The sequence below is a fragment of the Oncorhynchus tshawytscha genome, linkage group LG30 (assembly GCF_018296145.1).
Source record: "Oncorhynchus tshawytscha isolate Ot180627B linkage group LG30, Otsh_v2.0, whole genome shotgun sequence".
NCBI classification, from domain to species: domain Eukaryota; kingdom Metazoa; phylum Chordata; class Actinopteri; order Salmoniformes; family Salmonidae; genus Oncorhynchus; species Oncorhynchus tshawytscha.
Window position 1 is genome coordinate 22,590,113 of NC_056458.1, and position 13,554 is coordinate 22,603,666.

At 42.3% G+C, this 13,554-nt stretch overlaps 1 protein-coding gene across 6 annotated transcripts in view; it reads left to right on the forward strand.

Annotated features, from left to right (window-relative positions):
• LOC112228568 (cytospin-B) overlaps window positions 1-13,554 on the forward strand; it is a 195,012-nt gene that overhangs the window by 135,042 nt on the left and 46,416 nt on the right. For 5 of the 6 annotated variants that reach the window (XM_024393993.1, XM_024393992.2, XM_024393991.2 and 2 more), the window contains 5 exons: window positions 4,510-4,706; window positions 5,161-5,267; window positions 5,466-5,538; window positions 6,378-6,522; window positions 8,389-8,491. In XM_024393993.1, the coding sequence (XP_024249761.1) occupies window positions 4,510-4,706; window positions 5,161-5,267; window positions 5,466-5,538; window positions 6,378-6,522; window positions 8,389-8,491 (625 nt within the window). Of the gene's footprint in view, window positions 1-1,865; window positions 3,919-4,509; window positions 4,707-5,160; window positions 5,268-5,465; window positions 5,539-6,377; window positions 6,523-8,388; window positions 8,492-13,554 lie in introns of those variants that run through there. The other variant, XM_024393996.2, reaches the window with a different exon arrangement.

Here is a 13,554-nt window from a genome sequence, read left to right on the forward strand (position 1 = left end):
GAAGGAACCATTTGTATTTCCATATGCCATTAATCGGTTCCCTTTTAAATATTTTAAGAGGCTACCCCAAAATTCTGATTTGATGTCATGGTAGCTTATGATGTTCAGCATTTTTGGTGTGGGGGATGCATAGAAAGAGGTGACGCTAGCTGCCAATTTAGGATATGATTCACCATTAAGTCCAATAATAATATCTTAATAGCCTCAAATCCTGGGATTTTGGGGGGCTTCAAATCCTGGGCTTTGGCAAACCTTGCTAATAGAGGATTAGCAGTCAGTCTCCTCTCATGCATTATCTTGGTCTGTCTATCTGGTTCCTGCTGCAAATACACTGACTGCTCTATCAGTCTGTCTACCACTCACCACCACCGATTGTAACACACTGGACTAGCAATGGACCCTAGCACTTCACTGAGACAAGCTGTTTTATCGGCGTAGTGTAGCACTAATATAGTGGTCTAAGCTCTGCCTAGAAATGCTGCTGCCCAGACTGCACTGACAGCAGCACTAAACTGTTTGAGTCGGTTCTCTTCAAAATATAAAATGAGACACACTTTAGGGGCCATAGCATCATTCCTCTGTTTTGTTTCATGTGGCTACCTCTACACCATGGTCTGTGCTGCCAGGGATGTGATTGGAAAGAGAAAGGGGGATATCTAGTCAGTTCTCAACTGAATGCATTCAACTGAAATGTGTCTTCTGCATTTAACCCAACCCCTCTGAATCAGAGAGGTGAGGGGGGCTGCCTTAATCGACATCCACATCTTCGGCTCCTGGGGAACGCTGGGTTTAACTGCCTTGCTCAGGGACAGAAAGACATATTTTTTACCTTGTCACCTCAGGGATTCAATCCAGCAACCTTTCGGCTACTGGCCCAACGCTCTAAACACTAGGCTACCTGATGATGAAAATATCAGCCTATTGGTCCTGTGTCTTGTGTGCAGTGACAGTGGCAGTGACAGTATGATGAGAGGCAAATTAGGCTAGTATTGTTAGTATTACAGAGCTCATCAGCTAGTTTCTAATATAGCTGGCCTGACATAAAACATGTAAATGTGTCATTTAGAACGTAAAGAAGAATGCGGTATTTTACTTTACTTTCCCCGTACGTAATTGGGACGTACCAGACCAGAAGCTCCCCTCCTCCCTGAGATCGTTCGTTCTCTCAAGGATGTCCCCCTCTCAGACATGGCTCCTTATAGAAAGCCCAGGTGAGTCCACTGCACTGCCAGCTCAGTGAATGATGCCTTTAGAGGGAATGCTACTGCTGATCTAGAACTGCTGATTTTCCTTCCTACTGCTTCCTGCTGCTTCCTACTGCTTCCTGCTGATTGTCTGTCTGACTGGCTGGCAGCTGCACAAACTATCTATCAGCTGCCTGTGTCCTTTCATTTGAGTGGGCTGGGGTTTGCTTCGCTTCATTTCAACAACAAAAAAACTGCTACTAAAATGTTATTTTGGTACTTGGCGCCGCCTGCTGTTCTGTTGAATCAATCCTTTATCTAGTCTCTCGGTTCCTCTGGAGAATTGTCTAGTAGTATGACACAGCATGATTTGTACTCATGCTATCATCTGCTTTATTAACTAAACAACATTTGGTCTGTATAGCATTGTATACTGATCGCAGAGACATATAGACAGATTTGATTTCATTAGCCAGCTAAGAGACACATGGAGAGAGGGACAGACAGAGGAAATAGCCTTTATTGCTATAGTGACTTTAGAGGAATAAACCACTCTGGCTGTGCTATGTCCAGTTGGGGTCTTAAACTAATTACAGGTAGACAAGTACATGGCTTTTTAAGAGGGTATATTCTCTATTTATTTCAACTCATGTTGTCTCTGGTTTCGGTCTTGTTTTTCAGACTTGGGGCTGGAGCCAGTTTTGATACCAAGACTGCAGTAGAGGGGCGGTAGAAAAGTCCAACCACAACACATCTGGACCCTCTGAAGACAGACTGACAGTATTATTGTACAGAGTTGCTTTATTCAGTACTACCATAAAAACAGTTATGTGGTATGTAATTCTGATGGGTTTATTAGCAAGGTTGGTTTACCAGACAGACAGAGTCAGTCTGTCGTTTACTGTTAATCCAATCTATTGTGAAACAGCACTTGGCTGCCAAATTAACACATTTGTTTGTGAAATATTTCTAAAATGCTGTACACCTTTTTATCTGTATTGTTTGCAGTGCTTTCAGATGTATTTGTGTTGATGAATCTCTCCTCTCTGTCGGTCAAGAGAGGGGACTGATGATAAGATAGGAGGGGTTTCTGTTACTGATTCCTATTTGCTTTTGTGCCTTTTAGACACTTAAATTGCCTCAGTGGTGAATTTTCACTTACTCAATGTGTTGCTAAAGAAGAGTCACTGATTTGTTAAGAAAACAAATGATGAGAATGAGACATATTTTTGTTCAGTTCTCTGAAAAAAACTGAAGCCAAAACAGTCTGTTTACCAGCTGTACGCTGCCAGTTATCATTATGAGTCAGATTATTTTCTTCTGTTAGGCTTCATTACTTTGTTTCAGGCCAAGTGCAACTTAAAAAAGCTAAACAGAAAAAATGTCAAGTTATTTTTGTTGATCACAGCTGGTTTTATTGGTCTTTTGGTTTATAATTGTTCTAGTAAGTTGTGCATCTGTGGTTATTATTATGATCCGTTTCATATAACTGACCATTTGGAATATCTGTTACTTCAAAAAGTGCTTGGATGATATTGACGTTTTTTTATGGTAATAATCAACAATCAGTTCACTTTAAGTTTCAATTCTTTGAGAGTTTTTACGGCTACTTAGATGCAGTCATGTACTGTAGTTGGAAGGGGAAAACAATATTTTAGCATACATTTTCATTGGGTATTTCATTTGCACCTTGTGTTAAAAATCTGGATCAGATAATGTGGTGTGATAATGTATCTCTAGATGGCGTTATTTACCAGAATATCAAGAATGGCAAACCATCAATAACCTGCGCTGGTCAGTAGTCCTACGTTGTGTGTGTAATCACTGAGCTACAGTTGAAGTCCAGCTCACCAGTTTGAGTTCTGCCTACAGACAAAAACACTGAACCACAGACAGTATATTATTACATTATCACTGGTCATTATCACGTTATCACTAATAATGTCCTCTCAGGAAGGACACTGTGAATTTAAGCCATAAGGGTAATCAACTGCTGATCACTGATCAATTCAAACAGTCCTCTGCCTCAGATTTACAGCCGTGCCTAAAACTCATTATGAACTGGCCTAACTCATCAAAATGTCCTGTAGTTCTAGAGGCCATAATATTCCACTCTGAACTTCAGGGAGCTAAAAGCATTGTGAAGGTTTTATCACTCATTCTGAAGTATTTCTAATGCAACCCCATCAGGTCAAATAAAAAGCCTCTCATTTCTGATGACTGCTTCAGGGTAGACGTCAGATCGTTGAAGTGATGCTGGCGTCGTGACACCTATTAGAAGTGTATAATGACCAACTGCCATCCTGTAAACCTCAGGTTATAGTGATTATTATTACCTAGTAACAGGACTATTCAGTAGATGCAGTCATACACAAGCCATTGTTTTCGACCAGAGACAGATAGATGTGCTGGTTAAGTTTAACTTTGAATACTATCGATATTGCCAAAAAAGGCCACCTCATCGTAAGACATATGGTGCTAACTGTGTTGATTTCCTTTTCTCTGCCTTTGATTTAAAGCCATGCTCAACAGTTCAACAAGTGAATGTGCAACAGTTTGATGTTTTATTTTAGGTGAAATCTTATTGAGACTTGGACTCTGGTTTTAATACCTGTGACATATCAAAAATACAATACTATTTATCTAGAGAAATAGTCAATATAAGGTGTTTGTCTGTCTGTTTAAAAGTATTTTGTATTTGTTCATTGGAAAGTCAATAAATGAAATGACTCTAGTCTTGACTTTGTTTGCATGCATTTGTTTGAGGCCACTGTCTTTGGGAGGTTGACATTACAGTAGTTCTGCTTCCTCCTCACCAGTTTCCTTACTTCAGTTCTCTTCTCAGCCCTTCCATATCCATCCATCAGTGACAATACTCACTCAGGCTCTCTCTGTTCATAATCTGCAGTCTAATATCCATAAGGACATAAACTTTCACATGTGGAACGTGTACATAATCATACACAATATGCTTCTGATCTATTGAGCCAATATTACATGGAACAGTCAATGCACTGGGCGAACATCATCATTACCTTGCTTTAGAACATCGAGTAATCTCTAAACCATTGTTCCGACAATACCCAAGTAAAATACAATGTCATGTTATTTAACACATGCGGCCAATACAACTGGTGTAGACTTTACAGTGAAATGCTTGCTTACAAACCACTTAGTAAACCAATGTAAGAATCCCTGATAAGGTATAGACTACAGCCAGACACACACCTGCCATCCTCTTAAATAAAACCTGCGCTCCTACCTGCTACAGTATGTGTTGTGCCATATTGTACTGTGAGCATCTCTTTCCCCTTGTCTCTCTCAGGTTGTTGCGTGGCGACTCTGAGAGTTTGTCGGAATCAGACGGCAGTCCTCACTGGTGTGGCATCTCTATGACCCAGACCACCCAGACACCGCCCACCTCCTTATCAATCAACACCAACAGCAATGCTGCCTCCTTACCCTCGGAGCCCGGAGCCACCGTCAAATCCCTCATCAAGTCCTTTGACACAGCAGTACAGAGTGAGCACAGAGCATCCTTCCTTCTCATTCCTCCACACAGACCAGCAGACCTGAGTTAAAATAATATTTCAAAGTTTGATTGCACCTGCTTGGAGCGTTTGATTGCACCTGCTTGGAGTGCCGGGTGGGGGGATTACACTTTTGTGACTATTCCTTTGGTTCCATTGCACTAGGCAAGTTCAATCAAGCACAGATGACTGGCCGACAGGCTGTTGAGGGGAAACATTCCTGGCTTAGCAGCAGTGATAGAGAAGGAACCCTTACCAATAACTTCATACTTAAACAGTCTAACCTTGGAGGTCTGTTTGCTTAACAAGGTGTAAAAGATAGTCGTTGGAGTCCATGGGACATAATCATGGAATACTGTATCAATTGATCACTTCCTCATTCACTTTCCACTTAAACGTCCACCCCGTGGCTTGGCTATTGTATACTCATGTGTTGAGCATTGCAGATGGACATGGGCCTGGACACACGGTACAGATACACTCCTCACCTAGAAGCCTTCTAAGTGGGATCCCCGTCCGCACAGCACCTGCAGCTGCAGTCTGCCCCATTCAGGTACAGTACAGGCCCTCTTCAGTATGCACTACAATATCAACCAATGTGTTATAACAGTTTGTTACTGAATTATAAATTATCTATAAACTAATAATTCATAATTTATAAACTAGCTACTTAATACCTTTATAAAGCCATTAAGTAAAGTATGTCTGGGACATGAATTGGACTGTTAAAAGTCTGTTTTGTTTTGGATAGAGGCAATCGTCTATCAAACCACTCTCAAAGTCACTGGAGAAAAGGATCAACCATGGAGATTTCTCTCATCCAGGTAAGTGACACACTCCGTAGAGAAAGCAAGTACAGATGTACTGTAGGATCTTAGTTTGAGCCAGTTTGCTACAGCAGGAAAATAATCCTGCAGCAACAGGAAATGTGTATTATAATTAATGGAAATTTTGCAAGGGTTTATACATTTTAAGTTAGGGCAAATCAAGTCTGAAATGTAAAGTGGAAGTTACAAAGTTTATAAGCCTTTTTAAACCTTGAATACACTACCAGTTAGCATTCTCAACAACAAAAGAGTGATCAAATTAAGATCCTACATCTGTAGAAACAGTATCAGAGTATAGATCTAACTAATCCTGCAGACAGCAGTCCCATCTTTTTGATGGAGTGCATTGTGACTGAACATTAGCTTTGAATGACTCATTGCTCTGACCAAGGATTGGCCAATGACTCAAACTCAAATGTCTACTCTGATTAGCCTAGTTTTTTTGTTCAGTTGAAACAGTGCATGTTTAGTTGGAACCACAGCTGCATTATGTTACGTGAGTAAAGAAACTGGAGAATATGTGAACATTTTCTTTCATCTCCCTTTTGGGGATTGAACTTTGAGAAGCTAGAGTTTATTTTGCCAAATGACAGCAAAAAGGACAGCACATTATGTAGTTCTACTACACCCAAACAATTTAATCACTAACTATACCACTGCATAATATAACCTAATTTGGTATTTGGCCTTGTTTTATTATGTTCAGATCAGTAGTATTCTGTGGGCCAGAGAGATTTCAGGGGGAGGAAGAGACCATGGCCTTCCAGTGAAATATGCGCTTTCTCTCACTGTCCACGTCTCCCTTCCTCCCTGTTTCCTGATGTTGTGTTTCCCAGATAAGTACGGGGGCTCTGGGGATGAGCTGAAGCCCAGCAGCCTTATGAGGAAGAGTCCTTCCCTGGAGTCGGTCATCAAGTCCCCAGCAACCCTCAGCAGCTGCAGCCACTACATGAGCTACAACAGGAACAACAGCAAGCTCAGGTGGGACCTCCATCCTGGAGACACACTCAGAGGCACTCTGGCACAAAAACGAATACATTTCTAAGTGACCCCATGTATGTACACTACCTTTCAAAAGTTTGGGGTCACTTGGGGTCACTTAGAATGTCCTTGTTTTTGAAAGAAAAACACATTTTTTGTCCATTAAAATAACATCAAATTGATCAGAAATACAGTGTACACATTGTGAATGTTGTAAATGACTATTGTAGCTGGAAACAGCTGATTTTTAATGGAATATCTACATAGGGGTACAGAGGCCCATTATCAGCAACCATCACTCCTGTGTTCCAATGGCATGTAGTGTTAGCTAATCCAAGTTTATCATTTTAAAATGCTAATTGATCATTATAAAACCCTTTTGCAATTATGTTAGCACAGCTGAAAACTGTTGTTCTGATTAAAGAAGCAATAAAACTGGCCTTTGTTAGACTAGTTGAGTATCTGGAGCATCAGCATGTGTGGGTTCGATTACAGGCTCAAAATGGCCAGAAACAAAGAACTTCCTTCTGAAACTCGTTAGTCTATTCTTGTTCTGAGAAATGAAGGCTATTCCATTCAAGAAATTGCCAAGAAATTGAATATCTCGTACAACGCTGTGTACTACTCCCTTCACAGAACAGTGCAAACTGTCTCTAACCAGAATAGAAAGAGGAGTGGGAGGCCCCGGTGCACAACTGAGTAAGAGGACAAGTACATTAGAGTGTCTAGTTTGAGAAACAGACGCCTCACAAGTCCTCAACTGGCAGCCTCATTAAATAGTACCCGCAAAACACCAGTCTCAACGTCAACAGTGAAGAGGCGACTCCGGGATGCTGGCCTTCTAGGCAACTTCCCAGATGCTTTTCTTTTCAAAAGCAAGGACCCAAAACTTTTGAACGGTAGTGTACCTGTGCTTGTGCAGACTTTAGTTAACAGTACTGTTCTTGCTACTACAAAGTAAAGTACGAATACAGAGAAAGTATTATAGAGAAAGAGAGCTCACAACTCCAGAGACTTTCATGAATCACCTGTAACATCACACATCACCACCGTTCTATACACATAGAGTAGATGACACACACTTACACACCCCCACACACCTTCATACACATTCACCGATAGATCAGTGATGAACTGGGAGAGGATTACAGTAGGGTCACTGAACATATCTGTATATATCACCTGATTGCCCCAGTTTTTACTGACTGCCATTGTTTATCTTGAGCTAATGACAAAGATGCATAACTAATGTGATATCGAGGGTGACCCAATGTTCTACTATTAAAATCTCATCACACACAACACACACACACTAGATTGTGCATGTGAAAATGTTTGTTGCTCCTTGTTATTGTTTTCTCCACAGTATGTCACTCCAGTGAATTCATACACAGGCTTTTCGACAGCAACATTTGTTAAGACAATTCCCGACTCCCCAAGCTACAGTATGTTGTGACTCACAGCATGTGTTTCATGTTGACCATGTTGCTAAGTGAGAGCAATGACCAGGGTGTCTCCTGATGTTCCCATGGCCACAGAGACTACTCTTCTCTGATTAGCTTTCATTATGACAGCCCAGGGGATCACATCAGCTCTAGGGTGTGTTTGTGTGTTTGTGTGTGTGTGTTTGTGTTTGTGTCCGTGTGTTTGTGTTTGTGTCCGTGTGCGCGCGCGTGTGTGTGTATGTGCGTGCGAGCGCGAGAGCGTGCGTGCGTGTATTTGAATGCACGTGTGTGTGTGAATGTGAGGTTGATGTAAGGTTGCTGGTTTTATGAGGATACACGTCCCCACACACAGGTCAGATGTCATAACATTACTGTTGTTTCCTTCTCCGTCCATGGCTGTGGTGTCTGTCCCTGGTGTCAGTGTGGAAAGAAAGGACCCCTTGGCTGCACTGGCGCGGGAGTACGGGGGTTCTAAGAGGAACGCGCTACTGAAGTGGTGCCAGATGAAAACAGAAGGCTATCCGGTAAGGGCCCTGGGTCAGAGACTCAAATCATAACCTCATCAAATGCTCTTTATCATTGTTTCCCTCTCTTTCTTTCTCTCTCTCTCTCCCTATCTCCCTCTCTCTCACTCGCTCTCCCGTTCTCCTTTCTCTCTCACTCGTTCTCTCTTTTCCTATCTTGCTCTCTCTAGATTTCAGGCACCCAAAAATTGCATACATTATAGAGGCCATACTGTGCAGTGAATGTTTCTTCAATCCAAGGTTTGGTGGGTAACACTTTAGTATAGGGAAGCCATCTTAAAGATGGAGACTTCTAAGTATTTTTTAAACCTCCCGCATTGGGCTGGATGTGTCAATTTGTAGTTTATATAGTACATACATAATCTATGAGCAGAATTACTGTCACCTTAATTAGCCACAAAATCCCTAGTTTGAAAACAACTGTTTGGCATGCCCCCTAGCAATTCAAGTTCAACCAATAAACTTCAGGCCCTCGCCATATGGGGGGTGACAGCTAGCAAGATGCACATGATGCACCCACAGCAGAGCGAGAGAGAGAGAGTAATGACGCCGTGCACATATCTACACATATTTGACATAGTACTCAATTTTCAGGGTCCACTTTTGGCTCGTAAGCGCTACTTTGAGAACTACTGGCTAAAAAGTATACGAAAGTATCAGATAATTCCTTTACAGTACTATGTCCTTATTAGTCTCACATTGAGACAGCTTACTAAGAATCTCTTGGTTTTATAACTTGCTCTTTATTAAATACTGTTATGACTAACAATGGAGTTCTTAAAGATTGGCCAGTAACACATGACTTTTTGAGGTTTTAGGCTGTTTTGACATAATAGCTTGCTGTGTTTATAGACAAACCATCGCCTCACCTGTCCTCACTGTGTGCCTATAAGATGATATCATCAATGTCAGAAAATCTAAGAAAAGTGATTCAGCTCAAAGAATACAGTGGAATTGATCACATCAAATCAAAGTGTATTGGTCACCTACACAGATTTGCAGATCTAAACAAGAAATAAAAAAATAACAATCCAAGTAAAGTGAGCATGTATGAGAATCCAGAATGTAAATATGTGGTGTGTATAGACTGTATATAATTTGGAATGAAAATAGTAGGTATATTAGGATGAGCTATGTTGAGAATACAGTATATACAAACACAGTGAGTAAACAACAGTATATAAACTAAATATGAGGTGACCAGCGTGCAATGACTCTATTAACATGGGGCATTAGTCTCAAGGTGTAGTGCCAGACGGTAGTCGGCTGGTGACAGTGTCTAAGGTGCCAGGCAGAGAACCAGGCGGTGATGCAGCCCGACAGAATGCTCTCAATGGTGTATTTGTAGAATTTTGTGAGAGTCTTAGGGGCCATGACAAATTTCTTCAGCCACCTGAGGTTGAAGAGGCGATGTTGTGCCTTCTTCACCACGGTGTTGGTGTGGTGGCACCATTTCAAGTCCTCAGTGATGTGCTCGCCTAGGAACTTGAAGCTTTTGACCCTCTCCACTGTAGCCCCGTCGATGAGGATGGGGGCGGGCTCTCTCTTCTGTCTCCTGTAGTCCACAAGTCAACGATCAGCTCCTGAGTTCCATGATCACCTGATGTGTGTCTACGGAACTGGCGTGTAAACGCAAGTGTGTGTGTGTGTGCGCGCTTGTGTGAATTTGTGTGCACGTGTGTGTCTGAGCAGACATGTAAGTGATAGCGTGCATGAGCGTGAATATGTGTGTTCCCTTTCTAGGCCCTGTGTCCAACGTCCATTGCACTCACATTCACCTGGCTTAGCCTTCCGCTAATAGCCAGTTTTAGGAGCCCATTAAGCCCAGTGGCATTAGTACTGGGTCTCTGTGATGTGATCCATGTGTGAGGGCCAGTGTGCCGTGCCAGGCCAGCTAATGTAGCTAACACTCTCAGAGGGGATATTGGTTTGAGCCGGTAAACAAAAGCTAAGGAAGGAGGTTGGGGGTCTGCCTGGTCTCTGCACCATTCTGTTCTCCCTCTAAGCTACATTCCATCGCAGTATGGGGTGTGCTAGCTAGCTTACAGTAGCACCAAGTCTGCAACTGAAATAGCACCCTAGGGAATAGTCCAGGGGTTTGACTTCAGTCAATTGACAGACTACTGTACCTTGCTCGACCAAGCAGAGAGCCTTAGGGCAATACGTGTGTTAAGACAAGTTTAAAGGTGACTTTACGGCAAAACATGTCCTAGCTTTACTTACGTCTGATAAATGGTCCCTGATAAATGGTCAGAAATGATTGGATGAGTTTTCAGATCAATTGTTCCTGTTTTCAGGCACGTTGGATTGTGAACTTTGAGTCATCCCTCCACCCTGTGCTACCTTCATGCCCTCTCCCTGGCCTGGTTGCACAGTGTTCCAGTGGTACTGTTTTTCATCATTCTGACTCGATGCCTGTGTTCCTAACACACTGCAAATCCTCTGTGATGAAAACAGGAGACCAGGAGATGAGATATCTGGTCAGCAGATAGTCTGATCTTGATAGAGACTAGTGAACGTTAGAGTAGATTAGTTTCTTCCTCTAGCACACAAACTGCATCTGAATGGGCTCTACTATACTGTACACTGGCTGTTGTATTTTCACCTATGATCTCCTTTAACTGGGAGATGGACATAGTCCCAATCTTGATGGAGACTTGTGACTGCTTATCTGTTTTCTGATAATTTATTTCATACACAAACTGTATCTCAATGCTTCTAGCTGCGGGGTATTGGCACCTACCAGTATTATATGATCTCTTTTTACACTCAGTAGCTCTGCTGGAGGGAATAATAATTATCTGGATTCTGGAATGCAATAAGAGGCTTTGGCTAATAACTGGATGGGAATGTATTTCTGTTCATGAAATGACTAACCCTTTACACTTATGGGAATTGGCCTATATGGATAGGACTAAATTGAAATGCTTCTTACAGAATACATATGAAAAGCATATGCATAAGTATGGTAGCGATTTGACAGGAAACATTTTGGAAATGATTAGACCAAAGTTCAGTAAAAAGTTCACCTGACACAGGACTGAATCCAAGCATTACACTATTGATTTATTTTATGTGCATTTTACATTTACTGTACGTTTTGCTGCATTTGTTTATAACGAAATTTCTAAATACTCTGTAACATGATAACAATATTCCTGTGGGGTAGATGGTGCAACATAAGACAAGAAAATGACAAGGGTTTGAGTGAGAGGATTAACTGGCATCTTCAAGTGACTATACACCTCTCTAAAGTGTACACTTATTAAGTCATTTCAATGCACTTTTATGACTCAAAGAAGAGTCTTCCAACTATAAGGTGCTTTTTTTGAGCTATCCTAGCTGTGTAGTTGAGGAAATAGAGCAAGCACACTTGTAGTTTTTTTGTTTGGAACACAAATTTGCATCCCCGCCATTACACAATTACTGTTGTGTAAATGATGGCGCCGACAGAGATGGCCGCCTCGCTTCGCGTTCCCAGGAAACTATGCAGTATTTTGTTTTTTTATGTGTTATTTCTTACATTGTTACCCCAGGAAATCTTAGGTTTTATTACATACAGTCGGGAGGAATTATTGGATGTAAGAGCAACGTCAACTCACCAACATTACGTCCAGGAATACGACTTTCCCGAAGCAGATCCTCTGTTTGGTCCACCACCCAGGACAATGGATCGGATCCCAGCCGGCGATCCAAAACAACGGCACCGCAGAAGGGTCAGACGGAGCGTTCTTCTGGTCAGGCACGGTAGACGGGCACATCGCGCACCGCTCCCGAGCATACTACTCGCCAATGTCCAGTCTCTTGACAACAAGGTAGACGAAATCCGAGCAAGGGTTGCTTCCAGAGAGACATCAGAGACTGTAACGTTCTTTGTTTCACGGAAACATGGCTCACTCGAGACACGCTAACGGAGTCGGTTCAGCCACCAGGTTTCTTCACGCATCGCGCAGACAGAAACAAGTATCTCTCTGGTAAGAAGAAGGGCGGGGGTGTATGCCTTATGATTAATGAGACGTAGTGTGATCATAACAACATACAGGAACTCAAGTCCTTTTGTTCACCTGACCTAGAATTCCTTACAATCAAATGCCGACCGCATTATCTACCAAGAGAATTCTCTTCGATCATAATCACAGTCGTGTATATTCCTCCCCAAGCAGACACAGGCCTTGAAAGAAATTAATTTGACTCTATGTAAACTGGAAACCACATATCCTGAGTCTGCATTTATTGTAGCTGGGGATTTTAACAAGGCTAATCTGAAAACAAGGCTCCCTACATTTTATCAGCATATCGATTGCGCGACCCGGGCTGGCAAAACCCTGGATCATTCCACGACACATATAAAGCCCTCCCCCGCCCCCCTTTCGGAAAAGCTGACCAATTTCTCAATTTTGTTGCTCCCAGCCTATAGACAGAAACTAAAACAGGAAGCACCCGTGCTCAGGTCTGTTCAACGCCGACCAATCAGATTCCACGCTTCAAGATTGCTTTGATCACGTGGACTGGGAAACGCATGGCGTCAAACAACAACATTGATGAATACGCTGATTCGGTGAGCAAGTTTATTAGCAAGTGTATCGGTGATGCTGTACCCACAGCGTCTATTAAAACATTCCCCAACCAGAAACCGTGGATTGATGGCAGCATTCGTGCAAAACTGAAGGCGCAAACCACTGCTTTTAATGATGTCAAGGCAACCAGAAACATGACCGAATACAAACAGTGCAGCTATTCCCTCCACAAGGCAATCAAACAAGCTAAGCGTCAGTATAGAGACAAAGTAGGGTCTACAGTCAATCACGGACTACAAAAGGAAAACCAGCCCCGTCGCAGACCACGATGTCTTGCTCCCAGACAAATTAAACAACTTCTTTGCTCTCTTTGAGGATAATACAGTGCCAGACGGCATCCCCAGCCATGTCCTCAGAGCATGCGCAGACCAGCTGGCTGGTGTGTTTACGGACATATTCAATCAATCCTTATCCCAGTCTGCTGTTCCCACATGCTTCAAAAGGGCCACCATTGTTCCTGTTCCCAAGAAAGCTAAGGTAACTGAG